Source organism: Anastrepha obliqua, chromosome 1 (assembly GCF_027943255.1).
Source record: "Anastrepha obliqua isolate idAnaObli1 chromosome 1, idAnaObli1_1.0, whole genome shotgun sequence".
Taxonomy (NCBI): domain Eukaryota; kingdom Metazoa; phylum Arthropoda; class Insecta; order Diptera; family Tephritidae; genus Anastrepha; species Anastrepha obliqua.
In genome coordinates this window covers 182,690,933-182,707,684 of record NC_072892.1, presented here as the reverse complement: position 1 = coordinate 182,707,684, position 16,752 = coordinate 182,690,933, and the positions used below count along the sequence as shown (strand labels likewise).

The window sequence follows — 16,752 nt, the reverse complement described above, 5'->3', positions numbered from 1 at the left end:
CCCACTAATTGAAATTTTTATTCACAAGTTTCGAGAGTAAAATCGTATACTTTGTTGTTATACTTTTTTACACTGAAGAAACGTAAGTACAGATACTTATATCAAATGCTCAGCTTTATGTTTTAAAGAAACAGAGTTAAATAAAAATAAACTAGCAATTAGAAAAACAAACACGTCTGTGGTAATATAGTTTCATACGCACCATCTGTGCATCATAACCCGTTGGCTCATTGGCTCGTTGGCTACCAGTACGGAAGCAACGGAGAAGTATCAATGACCATTCCTAAGACACCCACAATCTGCCACTTAGCTGTGGTGACAGCTGGTCTACGCGCGCGTTGCTATTGAAAACAGCGCATTCATGCCATTTTAAAACCACAATATGTCCTGTACTTGATATGGTATTTCCTCGTTATCCACCTTCACTCGCAGGGCAATGTTATTTTGAAATACTCGGCGTGTCAAACTGGCACTTGGCAGCAAAGGCGAGCGGACATTGTGACAGTTGAAAAGAAATTGTCAGTGTCCATCGGCCGAACTAAGCAGGGATATTCGTCCAGCAATCGCGCTTCTTAAATTACATACTCAACGAAACTGAAAGCAATATGTCGTTGTGTTGTTCTTTATTACTAGGCGAGTACCCTTAAATTAAATGTAATGCGATACTTTCTCAACTGTGTTCTCAGGCGCAGAGGCGATGCAAGCAATCGATTGGTATTGAGGTTCATTATCCTGATGAGGCATTTATAACGTACACTTTTTACTACAAAACACAAGCCATTGGTGAACTGTTGGTAACTTTTATACAACATTCAAATGTCTTATTGATTATTATAAACTTTTTATTTATTCTCTCAAATCTCACCTGAAAAGGGTACATTAATGCATATCTAAAAGTAGCAAATGGCACTCCTGCAGTACATACATATACACATATGTATGTTGATCTTCATGAGAAAATTATTCATCCCGTGTAATTGTTGCCTTCGTGGTTGTTGAAGCTTAATCCCAGCAATCTTCATGTACCAACTACTTTATTATACAGCATTCATCATTGATTAAACACCAAACTACTAATTTAGTAATCCTTTACGGAAATATTAAATTTCAATTATACTCATCAAATTATTATCAACAACCAGCGTGGACGGCTAATATCAACAACAAATAAGAGCACAAGATTTGGCATAAGATTTACCCATACAAACACATGTATTTGTGTGTATGTATGTATGTGCATTGATGCAACTCACAGCATTTACTGATCTTATAAATACCGTTTGCCACGTGCCGTTACTGCTGCCTTATCGCTCTCTGCGGCATGTATGAGTGTAAAGGTGTAAGTGTGTTTCAGTTATCATTATCAGCACTCTGTAATCTACCGCAATAAACGACGTGTTGAAAGAGGGCTGCACATCGCTCTTACCCCTACGTTGGTCGACTTTTGCCAACCGGCAAATTGTGCAATTTTATCAGATTAAGTGCTCGTCCTTCTGTTTCATGTCTCATTTAATGTCCTCTGAGAATATCTGTCAGATTTCGGTTTGACTCACACCGAAGGGAAATATTTTTAATACATACAGACAGAAGCGTATTTACATATTTTGGTGTAGCTGTTCAACAGGTATGGGAATTTTACGTGGTCAAACATATTTATTTACATCGATCGAAATATGGTAAATGTTAGAAAACAGTTTTCCATAAGATCTGTATCTTTTTTGTTTAGTGAGTCAATTTGAAATGCATGCAGGTGAAAAACATTGCAAAATATATTAGTTTAGGGAAAAAGAAATTCATTATTTTCCCGGTAGATGGCTGTAGAAATCGATATCTCGTAAAGTATCGATCAAACAATTTAAAGTTTATGCTCGTTGTCAAGGTGGCATTTCACACTAAAAAACATATTTTGCTATTGTATTATGTTTGTTTCATTCAGTTGTGCGTTACAGGGTGTTAACAATGGAAGTACCAAAGAGAAAATTCGGTACATTTTACAGTTTTTCTTTGATAAAGGCGAAAATGCAACCAGGCCGCTGAAATTGTCAATAAAGCCTATGGTGTCGATATTGTAACAGCTAATCACGTGCAATTTTGGTTTGTTCGATTCCGTTCAGGCATTTTTGATGTTAAAGAAAATATCGATAAAATCACGGAAATAATCGAAGTTGACCCAGAGCTGCGGATCGACCGAAATAATTTGAAACCATTTGCGGATTAAATAATGGATTTCTTTTTCCCTAAACTAATAACATAATATTGGTTTGGTAAATCACAAAATGTCATATTATCCTCTTGAAATAAAAAAAAATGCCCTCATATATGAATTTGCCTCTTATAACATACCAGGGTCACTTGAAAAGTCCGTGTAGAGTCAGAGTAATGGGATTACTGGCGCGTATCGAGATTATATTTAGTTAATAGCATCTCTTGGAAAAACACACACAAAGTTTCAGCCAGATCGGTATATTTCTTTGTGTTTGGCATTCATTTCAATCGTGGAAGTTGAGTGGTTTTCCTTTTCCATCACGACAACTCACCAGCTCACGCCTCAGCAGTTGTGGTTGCAAAATTAATGAAAATATTGTCCCAACTGGTTTCACATCCTCCCTATTCGCCAGGCTTGGCTCCCTCCGATTCCTCGGACTACTATTTGTTGTCCAATTTGAAGAAATGGCTGGCAGGAAAAAGATTTTACTCAAACGAGGAGGTGATTGCAGAAACAAATGGCTATTTTCCAGACTTGAAAAAAAACCTATTATTCGGAGGGGATCAACGCAAAAGAACAGTGTTGGGCGAAGTATATAAGCCTAAAAGGAGATTATGTCGAACAATAAAAAAGGTTTAACCCCATACAATTAAGTGGTTTCTTTTTACATGGACTTTTCAAGCGACCCTCGTACATATGCATGTCTATTACGCAGCACCATATGGCCAGTGGGCTTCGATAATAAGCCGTGTTGAAGGATTGACAAACCTATGCATATACAGAATGCAAACACGGTATATTTGAAGCCCTACATATATATGTGGCTATATCTTCCCGAAACCATTATTTGTCCTTGCTCCTTTTCAGATAAGACATTAAGGACTGCAACCTTACTCAAAAACTGAAGACATGGAGTTATCGTCGCCATTTGTTCAAATTACATCGATTTACAAATCTCCAATTTTCTTAAGTACGCCCGTTTAAAAAAACGCAATAAATACGAGCAACGCCCTACCACTGTCCGATCTGTAGAATTTATTCATATTAAGGTTTGAGCTTAATGTCAAGGTCCGTCAAGTCCATGAAGATCTCCGGTATAATTCCTACGTTATGCGCAGAAGGCAGTTTATGTCTGAGCAAACAGGAAAGCAGGGAGTTATCCAATCAAAACGCTTTCTAAACAAAATTAAAAACCTTGAAACGCCTTAAATTTTATGGCTTTTTCTGAATAAAAAAATTTGGATAAGGACCAAAAGACAAAACGCAGAAATGATCTGAATGGTATTTGGCTATATTCCAACCTGCAAAGCTTCTTGTTGTCACACCCGAATTTTCCAGCCACTGATATGGTTTTAGGCGTTGTGAGCCACAAAAGACATGGCATGTCACCACACGTCTTTACTCAAGAATTTCAAGTAAATTCTACTGCATATATTGAAGATCTAGAGACAGTAGTGAGCCCCTGGATTGATAGTGTACGCGGTGGTCGAGGTTTCATGTCCATAGTAGCAACCGGACACTATCGAATGATAGTCGCGTACAAACCCAATCGGTTACGGCAGCCGACGAAATATCGCCGTCGTCGAAATAAAGCGAGAACTCTTTACTTCACCTAGCATTCGCCCTACAAACCTTTAGCGCTTTAATAGCGCCATCATTCTTGCTTGCGAAATCACATCCTTTACCAACCGTTCGCCTCACTGGATACTATAATTGCTATCAGTCACTATTTTATATAGCGAAATAAACATACTGCCACTTTTTAGCATTAGTTGTGCGATATTTGGTAAATTCACCAAATAACTTTATGGTAAAAAGCTCTAACTTTAACTTTATTGTGTAAAAACTACATTCCAGAGCCTGATAACTAAAAAATAATTTCCTTTCATTTGATAAGCTAAGATAACTTTTGTAAGTTTAATTTTGATTAAAGCAATTTTGTATTTGTAGCTTCTTCATATCGTTTCCATTATATAATTGTATGAGTTTAATAAGTAAGGCAAAAACGAAAATTCCAACTTACCAGCATTTCCAACTCTCACATATTTCTCGAATGAAAATCTTATCAAAAACAACCATCTTAAGAGGCGCTGGCAGCACTGTTCCTAGCTTTCATTCGTAACATTATTTTGCTACATTAACATTCTCTGGCCAAGCTACCACAAAGCTAACAGCGAAATGTTAACGCACAACTTGCAAAGAACAGTCAGAGCTTTTCAGTTGCATATATACTTACACACACAAATGTATACACATGCAAATGAAATGAAATGAAAAAACAAAGCCAAGGGAATTGGCGCATTTCACTTGTGTTTCATTATTCCATCAATATTGCGTATTGCACACTATGAAGCTTAAATTATGAGTACATATTTGTATCTTATAGAAATGTATATTATTTCACTAAGGATTGCAAAAAATATAATATATACTATATATATTAGCCAAGTTATTCAGTGCCTTTTGGCCTATTTAGATTTTTGGATCTTGTGGAGTCACCTTGGCAATCTTCAGCGACTCTTCCCACAATTTCCTGCCCTTTTCCTCATCCATAGCCGCTGCACTTAGAGTAGACTCTTTGCAATCCATGAAGTACTTGCCCGACACATTAGCCACTTCGTCTGAGGTAGCCAGGTAAATTGTTGTTTGTGCACCTGCCTTGGGTGTCTTGAAAAATCCCTTCGTTATAGCCATCATAGGCAAATTGAGAGGGAAAGGCACATTACGCCAGATACCCGAATCAATCATTCCGGGATGCAAAAAGTTCACCGTCACGCCGCTGCCCTCCAAGCGTTTGGCCAATTCACGTGCAAAGTAGATGTTGGCGAATTTCGACACATAGTACAAATAGGCAGCCGGGAATGAACCGATCGGATTGAGTTTATCCAAATTAACCGAAGCAAAGCGATATAATTCGGAAGCAACAATAACTATACGCGATGGTGCACTCCTCTTCAGAACATCGATTAGCAAATGGGTAAGCAAGAATGGACCATAATGATTGGTAGCCATGGTCAGCTCAATGCCATCTTCGCTGGTTTGCCCGCGGAACGCCAGCGCCATACCGGCGTTATGAATTAATACATCGATTTTCTGTTCATTCTTCACGATATCGGAAGCAAATTCACGTACCGATTTCTGTGAGCCCAAGTCCAATTTCTTAACAATCAATTTGTTGTTGCCAGTCTCTTTGGTGATTTCCTCTGGAAAGAGATATCGAAATGTATTTGATTTCAAAACTTATACACATTTTTGTACATTCAATTACTCTACTACCTTTAACAGCGTTAGCCGTCTCCAGATTTCGGCAAGCCATGATGATGCGCGCTCCGCGCTTAGCCAGATCGCGTGCGGTTTCTTTGCCAATGCCACTGTTGGCGCCTGTGATAATGACGGTTTTTCCTTCCATTTTCGTCTGCAACAATTGAAAAAATGCAATTAAATATTTAAACAAATTCTGAAGAAAAATATAAATAACTGGTCATTAAACTTAAAGTGGAGGATTATTAATAACAAAAGACACTCTACGGGGACTTAAAGTACTCTCTAGTATTCTCTAGTTGCCTAGTACTTGATACATATATGGAATGAGGGGAGAGAGTAAGTAACAACACAGCCAAGGGTAGTTGGCGCAGAGCTAACAGAACAATGGATCCACATGCGCCCACAAATTACATATCACGACTGCAACTAATGGTTCAAAGAACTACAAACAGTAAACGCGTCTTATAAAATGAAATATGAGAGTAGAAAGCTAAGAGCTCCAAATCTGAAACTAAGAGATTTGATTTTAGAGTTTGTATTATTTTACTTTATTTTTCATTACTTTCCCGAATATTACTGAATGTACCCAGCTAATTTCTCATTATTTACCTCCAATCAATTCCTACTTCTGCTACTACTACTATTTTTTAATATTATATTTCATTTAATACCTTCCTCAACTTTAACTTTCTAACAACCACTGCCTTTTAATACCTACTGTAATTCTATTGTTAATTTTTTTAATCTAGAATTTAAATATGTAATAATATTCTTAAGTTCAATCATTGGAAAAATAACCTATGGCTGTATGTCTGACTTGAATAAAATGAATAAATGAAATAATAAGTTTCGTCAGAAGAAATACTTGTAACCGTTTAATTTTCAGGCCGACAGGGTAGCCTTAGCACTTAAACACCTCACAACTAATGGTCATAAGGCACGACCCAAATTTCGTCACAAATTGCGCCAATGAATTTATTTATGTGCCTGATTACTTAATGCATCATCTTCGGATGGTATTGAAATATAAAGTCAAAATCAGTTAAATAACTCAGAAAGATTCAAAAATTGAGGTTTTCCTCATAAAACACAGTATGCACCAAAATAGATAATATTCGGAGACGAAAAATATAATAAAAAATTCTCAGCAACCACTTCAAAAAGAAAATACACCACCTTGATCAAAGAGTTCCGGGAACAAGCCAGGTGGCGCCATAAGTCAACTGATTTGAGTTCTGTTTCTTTTGTTGTGCTGCCACATCTGTGATTAACATTCCTACCAAAATTGTATCGCCATTGCTTGCCTTTTGTAAATATTACGCCGTCTTGAGTAAATCTATTGTTTGGACGTTATGAGACGTTCGCACGAAGCAATACGCCAAAAAAAAACATTTTTGGGAAAACAACTCGCAGGTTTTGCACCATGATAACGCACCTTCGCATGGTGCCATCATTATCCGTGAATTTTTTACCAAGAACGAAACGAATACCATCCGCCATCGAATTCATCTGATATGGCTCCCTCCTTTTTTCTGTTTGATGACTTCAAAAAACCACTGTGAGGAACGTAGTTTAATATTTTATACGCCGAAAGGAAGTAATGAAAAAAATTACGTGCAGCGTAGTACACATAACAGAAGTGAAACTTTCAAAGCAGAAAAAGAAAGAGAGACCCGAGAGAAAATGAGAGAGAGAGAGAGAGAGAGAAAGAATATATATCTAAATACATTCACAACATTTGCAGAGAATACAAATAGAAAAAATTTACAAAAAACGGAGAAGGGTCGACCGGTGTAGGTAAACGCCGGATACAAAGCGTGGCAACAACGCGCACTACTCCGAGCGTTTATCACTCGCACAAACGCAGCGGTTCCAGGACCGCAGCAACGGCACAAATTATTGCAAGGTAATACTAATAAATCCGACGCCGGAATGGATAGCACTTTATAGTACGCCCAAGCATTAGCCAGGAAACGGAAATAAGCGCCAAAAAGTAGGTCTAAAAAAACGCCAAAAAAATTGGGATCAAAAAACGCTCCAAACAGTGGACACCAAGGAAATATAACGCCAAAAAGTAGGCACCAAAAATATATTTCCTACAAGTTTGCACCAACAAAAAATTCTATTTCTCAGTAGAAATTAGCAACCACAACGAAAAACTCAGGAAAAATAGCCTAAAGTGTATCAAAGATATATGTTATGTATAAGGTATTGCTCTCTCTCTCCTTTTCTATCTACGTTATATCTTTTTTCTCTCTCGCGGAACGAAAACGCCCACAACGTTGCATGGCCTTGAAATTTTACTCTCCATTCTCGCTCGTCTATTGACGCCTAAGAAGTTCCAATTCAAAAATCGGAGACGGCTCTGATGGCTAAACCAAAAATAGAGTGCCAGAAATATTTCAAGAGCTGGATCAAACGCTAACTTAAGTGGGCGGCAGTTGATGGAGAGGAAGGAATACTTTTTGTCGAATAAACTTGTATTTTGAATTTCCTGAATATATGGGAACTTTTTGATCAAGTTGGTATATTGTTTGCTTAAGGTTAAGCGCCACAGTAAGCCATTGCAAAACTCTCTGAATCATTCGCATCGTTATCTTGTTTTTTTATTACATTTTTAAGCGCATATGCAATTATTAATCTTATTGTTATTTAATAGTTAATTTTTAATTGCGCGACATATTAAAGTAAACTCAGCAAGTTTTCAATATCTCAGTGACAATTATATACAATAATGAATTAAATAGTATACGGCTCTATTTGTTCTACTTTGCGAGAACAAATATGGCTTAATGTAGTTACAAAAATTTCCCTGACGTCAGGTGGGGCAATCAGATAAGTATAAACACACAAGCACACACATGTACACATACTATGTAGTATAATTTTATGTAAGCTTTTATGTAAGGTATAATGTACGAATTTGGGGATTTACACTAAACGATAGTATGCATTTTGCGTCTCTTTTACTATGAATAAAAAGGTATATTAAAAATTTTTGTCGCGTGCAGAACTGGTTATCCCAGCCGGCGGCTTGAACTTGCCTAGGTGCTCGTACAAGTGTGCATGGGTTATTAGGTTATATGTTCAGTCAGACATTTAGTTCCACGCGTGTCTTACCGGTATTTTTTTTTTTAATACGAAAAAAATTCTCATAACTTCATAAAACCACCTGGTGCTCAGCGGTAAGTACGCAGTAATTACAGTCTTTACAACTCGCGTTTAGGTAATTGTAAGCAAATAATTAAAAAGGCCACACTTGTTTACATGTAATTATTTATACACACATACATATGTACATATATATATATGGTACAAGTATATCTCTGGACTTGTGGCAAAGCCACTTACATCGAATTTGCCCTTTCTACCTCGCAAGCACTAATTTTCTGATGCTTAAAATATTAATCATTCACGGCAATTCAATGAAATTTCAATTAATATATGTATAAATTTTTTCTGTGAATGATCAGAAATTATTTATCTAAAAATAAGCACAACTAAAGGCAAATACTCAAATAAGTTGTCGTGTCAGTGCACTGAAATATTATATAATTATGGAAGCGTGGAGCGAACTAAGACAGGTTAGCGGATGGGCATTGGTGCTAGAGATTAGTGTGTTGAATAATGTATGCATAAATGCTTATCTACATATGTAGGAATGTATATATGGAAAGGGTTGGGCCGAGAGGTGAGAAATAATATTTAGCTGTTACCTCAGTGAAGCATCTGCCGGCTGTAATGCGCAAATAGAAGCGAATGCTCAGCAGAGTGGCAATGATGGCCGAAAACAGGGCCAAGAGCAGAATGTCACGCAGATAGTCAGCGCTCGGTAACACACTCAACAAACCCATCTAAAATAACAGATATGTATGCATGCGCGTAAGTTGTTATGTGAGAAAATCAGTTGATTATTATGTAACATATCAAAAAGAGAAATGATAAATTTATAAACAAAAAAGAAGACAATAAAAACACGTTTGACTAAACATGCGACAAATACGCAGAATGCAAAAATTTTTGGTTTTTTTTTTTGTTGAATTTAATAGCCTCGTACAAAAATAACATGAAAACAATGCCCATACAGTGTTGTCTCTCTTAAGCGGACACCTAAGACTCTGGGAAAATTTGTTTTTATATTCTTAAGGATGTCAATGTTTTCGGCTGGATCAGTGGCTAAATGCGTTTTCATTAAAGTATTTTACCCAAAACTCCGCTTAAAAACCCAAAGCATATTTTTTCGCAATAAGCTGCGCAATCGACTAGTAGACTCGCACACGGTGATGCAAATCTATCAATTCTGCTAAGGGTCGATGGGAAAGGTATTTACACTTATTTTTAATTATTATGTTTTTTTTTTTAATGAATGCAAGGTTATTTAAATTTCAAGTCGATCGGAACTAAATTTACGTAGTTATGAGTATTTGAGTGTCTCTTGCGCCAGGCCAGATTTCTGTACCTCCTTGACTTTTTCTCCGGTTGTTTCCAACTGTGACAGTATGTATTGTGAGAGATACCCATTTTGGTTGCTTGTTCTCCGATAGACCAAAAGCCAATACTTCTGTACATAATCCACCAGATATACATGTGACCTTTTTTTAATAATTATTAACCTTCCAAGTCTATGAAAAATTTAAAAAATAATTCTCTCAGAGGTACCTCCAGAACCATCTTTAATAAATGCATTGTAATTTTTTTGCTTCTGATGATTCTGTTGCGAGTTACGTAACACAAGTTCACCAAAAATTAATTTTTTTCGAATTACCTCTGGAGAGTCACTTTCGCTTGCTCAATTTTACTCTGCAATGCAATTTAGGGAAATATAGTTTTATTGTTTTATTTTGCATTATTATATAGAAATTTACTGAAATGAAATCTATATTTTGTACTGTATTGGCGAAATACATTTATAAATCACGCGACAAAAAGTTTAAAGATAACCAAACTGCATATTTATACTTTTTTCATAGCGAAAAAAATTGATTACTGCAAATAAGACTGAGCTAAGCTAAATGTGCAACCATTTCATATGCAAATCGAATTATTTAACATATTCAATAAACACATACATTTGTCGTAAATTAATACGAAATCCATTTTCTTAAATAGACAGTAAAGTGCTGGATGCTGTTTGTACATTTCACTCTATGCCATTTTATTTTAACGAAATATCTTAAAAAATGAACTTTGGGCAGCTAATGAAATGAACCGAGCAGAGAAAAAGTTAAAAAGAGTCAGAAAATATATTTAACATATGAATTAATATCTTCTCTATGTTAGTGGAACACCTCGAGTCTTTAATTAAACTATCTTGAGTTTTATCAGCAAGCAAAGTATCTTATGTGAGTGTTTGCTTTTGAAGCAATGCAGTTGTGTGTTTGTAGGTCAGGGCACTGCAAATGTATGCTGTTGAATTTATTTCATTAACATATAATTTTAAGCTGCTTGGCATTGCAATTTCAACCGAATAGTGTCTTCCACACAAATAATAAAATAAATCCACAATACCCACAAATAGGAGGAGTAGCACGGCCAAACACAAACCGAAGTGAACGCGCCAATTATATTTGATACATACATATGTATGTACAATGGATGTATACATTCTGTGAGAAAAAAAAATCGACAATCATCATTAAAACATGTCCTTTAATATCAATTAATTTGCGCCTTCAATAAGTGAAATATTTTAAGCTTTTGAGATATGCTTCACTTAATTCATTTTATATATACTCGTACATAAGTACATATTTTCCAGTTGTTTCTAGGTTGATATGCTTTAATTCACTTCTGTGTTTGCATTGAAAATAGGTAAAAAGCTCCCTAAACTATAGGGTTTTGTAATAATTTCACTTGGTACCCATTTTGTAATGCGTGTCTATTATTTATTTTAGTGAAATAACGAAAAATTTTAATTAAAAATTATTTTCGATGGCAACCCTACTCATAAATATTTCTGCTTACGTCTTTTTTAACTTGTGTACTAACAGAGGTGTCGTTGTTTTTATTAAAAAATCCATTAAACGTTTTAAAAATTATAGGAAGTGGCAACTCTACTCAGAAATATTTCTGTATTGTAGCATATTTCATTTGTGTATTTAATTTTAATTTTATTTTATTTGTAAACAGATGGCAAACCTGTTCAAAAATGGGTCTGGAATAAAGCTTTCTCAACCATCTTCCGTTTGATACCAATATTATAATACATACATATATATATGATAGAATATAATTGGCGCTTACACCTATCGCTCGATGTTTGGCAGAGCTCCTCCTCCTCCAATTTGTGGTGTGTGTCCTGATATTGAAAAAATGAAGGAAAATACAGTTTATGGCTTCTCCGGACGGCAGATGGTATTTTACAAGGAGAATTCATTCAGGCTGGCACTACAGCAGCTGATTTTGCGTTGTGATTGTCAAAGTAGCGAACTTCCTTGCTTTGTTGCTTCGTTTGTTTGTTTACATTTCCATAGAAATTTTGACATTCAGTACACAAAATTGCAAAAACAGAACACATTGAAATGTTATTTTTGCTCCAGCACCACGGCCTTTATAGATTCACCCTGGTAGAAATACACTGCCTGTCGAAGGACGACCGGACCCTACCGAGTGGTAGTCACCCAGAAACCCATTCGACTACGGCGGCCCTCAATATTTGTATTTTTATTTTGATTATTTCTTTATATATTTACTCTATTTTGCTCTACTACTAGTATCTGTTCTATTTTGTCGGAAAGCGCACAGTTTATGTCGCCCGAGGCTTCACTATAATCTACAGTTTATGAGCGGAACCGGTTGAGATTTTATCCAACAGAAAAGAATATTTAACTTTATGCAAATATATACACACTTTCATACGCACATTTCAAAAATTATGTGGGCACAATAATGCGGTTGACAAGCAAATTGAAGAATATTTTTATATAAATTTGCTAATTTGTGTAGCCAGCGACTCCTAAGCGTTTAATACGCAGGTCGTTTGCAAAAAAAAATCTACTTATTTGCTTGGAGCAAACCTTTTGTATTTTCGACATAGTCTCCTTTGAGGTTTATACACTTCGTCCAACGATGTTCTAATGGATTTGCGTTAAAGAAATCCATTATTTTGCATTAATCCCCTCCAAATAATAGGATTTGTCCAAGTCTGAAAAATATCCATTCGCCTCTGCAATCACCTCATCTTTTGAATAAAATCTTTTTCCCGACAGCCATTTATTCAAAATAGCGTAGTCCAAGAGATCTGAGCTAGCCAAGTCTGGCGAGTATTGAATATGTGAAACCCTATTTCCATTAATTTTGCGTCCACGACTGCTGAGTCGTGAGCTGGCCATAATGGAAATGAAAATCACTCGCCTTCCTCGATTCGGATGAATGCCAAGCACAAAAAAATATACCGACCTGGCTGAAACTTGGTGTGTGTTCTTTCAAAAGATGCTACTTATTAAACATAGCCTCGATACGTACTAGTAATGCCATCTCTCTGACTTTGCACGGACTGTTCCAGCAACCCTCGTACATTTTTAGATATTTTCATATTTCTACTAAATAATTTTATACTTAAATCTTTGCGTTCAAAATAGCGCACATAGGTCATTATAATTTTATTATTATTACACAAAAAAACAAAATCGCACTTTTTGTCTGATGAATGACTTTTGATACTTGATGTTTACTAATTTGACAACGCTGATTCTAAATATACCCTCATTTTTTTTGTAACAGCTCTTGTTTACGAGTTATAGCTATCACAAAAAAATCACTATGTTTCAGTGTTAATTGACGAATATTTAAACAAATATTAAGTTTTCTTAATATTATTTGTTATGGCATCGTCAAGACGAGTTTGTATAAATGACCGGAATAGTTTTTGTTTTATTTGCGGAGAGTATATGTTTGAAGAAAACCGTTTGAATGTGACGTCGTTCGTAAATGAGGCGTACAAAAATTACTTCAGTCACCCAATGGAAATGAAAAATAAGCCTTGGATTCCACAAAAGGTATGCAAAACGTGCGTTGAGTTTCTACGTTTGTGGACGAATAAGAAAAGGAATAAATTTAGATACGAAACTGCTATGATCTGGATTGAACCTGTGAACCACCACGACGACTGTTATTTTTGTATGGTAAAAATAACTGGCATTAACCGAAAAAATCGAGGCAAATGGGAATATTCTTCCATACAATCGGCACATAGACGTGTTTTGAGCCCTACGATGTCATCTGAACCTCAACCTGGTGCTTCACAGGAAGAACTTTTACATTTTGAAGCAAAAACAGACAATAGCGATAGTGACTTTGATTGTGACCTGGGAACACCAAAACCATTTAACCAAGATGATTTAAGCGACCTCATTAGAGATCTGGGACTGCCAAAGACTGGTTCAGAAATGTTGGCGTCTAGATTAAAAGAAAGAAACTTAGTCACAAAAGAAACTAAAATTTCTTACTATCGCAGAAGAGAACAAAACGTCGAACAACTAATGGGTCACTTCCAAAGGGTTGGATGTAATATGAGCATTAAGTTACACTTTCTTCACAACCATTTGGACTATTTTCCAGCCAATATTGGGGATCTCAGCGAAGAACAGGGCGAGCGATTCCACCAGGACCTTCGTACGATGGAGGAACGCTATCAAGGTTACTGGAACACACACATGATGGCCGACTATTGTTGGAGCATTAACCACAGTTCTATGCCTTCAACTTCAGCAAGGAAATCATATAAAAAAAAAAAAAATTTAAACTTAAGAAGGCAATAAAATAAAATAATCTTTAAATCTATAGTGTTTTATTATAAAAAGTCAAATGTGTCGTATAGAGTCATATAGAGCTGATACAGGAATTTCAGTTACAGATTTGAAATTGTCATTAAAAATTGGACTAAAAACATGTATCATAACCCAATCATCAGAAATGCTGTTGGGCAGTGTTATTTTACTTTTTTCTATTAATTTTCATATGAAAGGACAAAGTTATAAACAAACATTTTTTTTCTTGTTGCAACACTTCTCAAAAAGAACCATATTATCCAGAATAAGAAAGAAATCTTCTAAACAATTCCTAGTCGTTTTGTTGGTTCTCACATTTTGAGCACTCGTACCAGGCCGCCACTTCAGAGAATACTATTTAATTATGGTCAGCTTGGCAGTTAATTGCTGCTTAATCAGATTTGAAAACAAAATCTTTAAAATATGCATAAATTGCATGCGCGTATGATACACACATACATACATATATCCATAAATCTTGCTGCTTTTACATTCATATTATTATTTTTTTTAAGTCCAAAGTCTGTGTGAGGTGAAAGTTAATAATTTTAATAAATGACAATAATTTAGTTTTTCTAAGTTTGTCGGCGTATTTAATTTTAAGTTTAAATTAATGATTATTGAGCAAAAACAACTAAAAACAAAAAAGATGTATACAAAGAGCGTACGCAACAGCACTTTCACCTTTTTATACAACGCAATGGCCGATATTATCCAACCGCTGCAGGTGAAATAGCGAAACAAAATAAATAAGTTAAGTCTCACGTTTATCAGATTTAAAGGCGCTTTCGAAGAGAAGAGAACGCGTTGTACTTTGAGCAGAAGTATTAAACGCGGCCCAAAAGAACTCCATTATCGTTCACTTTTGTGCACCTTCTTCTTTCTACCACGTCATCAAAATGAGAAAATCAATGCCTTTGTTAAAATGCTGCCGCTACATTCTTATATGTATGTACGCTCTATAAACGGAAGTATACTTACAAGCACGAAGTGTTAACAAACCTCCATACGTTTTTATGTCAGCTCAAGCTCGACAATTATTTGCTACTATGGCCCTAATTTTATTAAGCAGAAGTTAAGAGCTGCTTCGTAAAATATGTTTGTGCATACGCGTAGATATGTCTTTCGTTGTTATGCCCGTGTGCTGTTAGGAAATCGCTATTGCTGCTCATATCTTATTGCAAGCCACAACAAATTTTTTCAATTTCTGTAAAAAAGAATTGCAACAGACCCTTCATATCGACACTACACAAATTCCATAGGACAGTATGTGCGCTTGAATGTTTATTGAACGCTATTTTCGTCTCTTGGGCACTGAAAACTTAAACTTTACACACACACTCACTAACTTGCCAACCAACCAACCAACCAACCAGCCAACCATTTTTTCTTGCCCAATCAGCTTTTTTTCAGCCTTCTGTGCATTTTTTACAAAAACTCAAATCATAGGTAAAATAATACATTCCATACACCTTAAAATAGTTTTCGCTGTACTGGCACCTACCTTTTTATAAAACTAAAATTTTGCTTTAAAAACTGTTTATTTATATTTTATCAAATTCGCTCGCGCACAACCTTCGCCTTGAACGATTGACTTGAGACTGTTCGAAGTTGTTGTATCAGCTATCTTGAACTGATCGTCATTTTAGTTTGCTGTCGGGAGTTGTTGCTACTCTTTCTTTAGCCTAGCCACACTCACACTTTAATATATGTTTTATACAGCCAGGCGGTTATTAATGTGCGACTCTATACCGAGCGCGCATTGCATTCGTGCATAATTTTGTGTACTCCTTGTTTTGTTGCCACTTTCTCTCCATTGAAATAAATATTTACGCTGTTGAAACGTAAAAATGAAAACTAATAGCAACAACATGCTTAATATAATGTTTGTTTCTCTATTTGAAACGAGAGATTGCTCATGATTCCAGCTGAGAGGCTGTTGGCTGTTGTACAAAGTTTGTGTCTTAAGTCTTCTGTGTTTTGAAAGACAATGTCGAATAGCACTACTCATTTATTTGTTTAGGACTTTGTTTCTGTTTCGTTTTCAAATTCTGTTTCATTGTACAAAAAATCAGTGCTCTCTCTGATCGACGTTTTTAAAAAATTAACTAACTTTGAGGGCACCTTTAGTGTCAGTTCTCTTAACCTCCATTTTTCCTAGTTTAAGATTCAATAAACTACTGTCAAATGCCTATTTTCTCGCAGGTTCCATCCATCACCATGTTACCCGCAATACTCAATACCATAATATTTATTTTTTTATCGTTCCCATGCGAGTCGATTCTGTGTTGCCGGAACACCCGAATTTATATCCGGTCAAGGACTGTCCCTTCGCAGCATTACCCGTACATGTACATAAGTGCGATTTGTATGCTGTTACAACAACAAGAATAACAGCAACCATAGGTTAGGTTATTGCGGTAGTCGGTCTGCACGACCAACTTACATAGACCATACAAGACCGTGGTGATACCTCTATGCTGCACGGGAACCCCATTTAACTTCCTTCGTGGA

General features: G+C 35.9%; 1 protein-coding gene across 4 annotated transcripts; it reads right to left on the bottom strand.

Moving 5' to 3' along the window:
* Positions 1 to 4,499: 4,499 nt before the first annotated feature.
* LOC129235591 (retinol dehydrogenase 14) lies at positions 4,500 to 15,831 on the bottom strand. Of its 4 annotated transcripts, XM_054869506.1 has the most exons (4): positions 15,743 to 15,831; positions 9,187 to 9,324; positions 5,483 to 5,621; positions 4,500 to 5,409 (listed from the first exon to the last, which is right to left on the bottom strand). In XM_054869506.1, the coding sequence occupies exons 2-4, from the start codon at positions 9,322 to 9,324 to the stop codon at positions 4,679 to 4,681; spliced, it is 1,008 nt and encodes a 335-aa protein (XP_054725481.1). In that variant the 5' UTR covers positions 15,743 to 15,831; the 3' UTR covers positions 4,500 to 4,678. The 4 variants fall into 4 exon arrangements, with proteins under 4 accessions (XP_054725481.1, XP_054725482.1, XP_054725483.1 ...); XM_054869507.1 differs by lacking the exon at positions 9,187 to 9,324; XM_054869508.1 differs by lacking the exons at positions 9,187 to 9,324; positions 15,743 to 15,831 and adding an exon at positions 15,220 to 15,309.
* Positions 15,832 to 16,752: the final 921 nt, after the last annotated feature.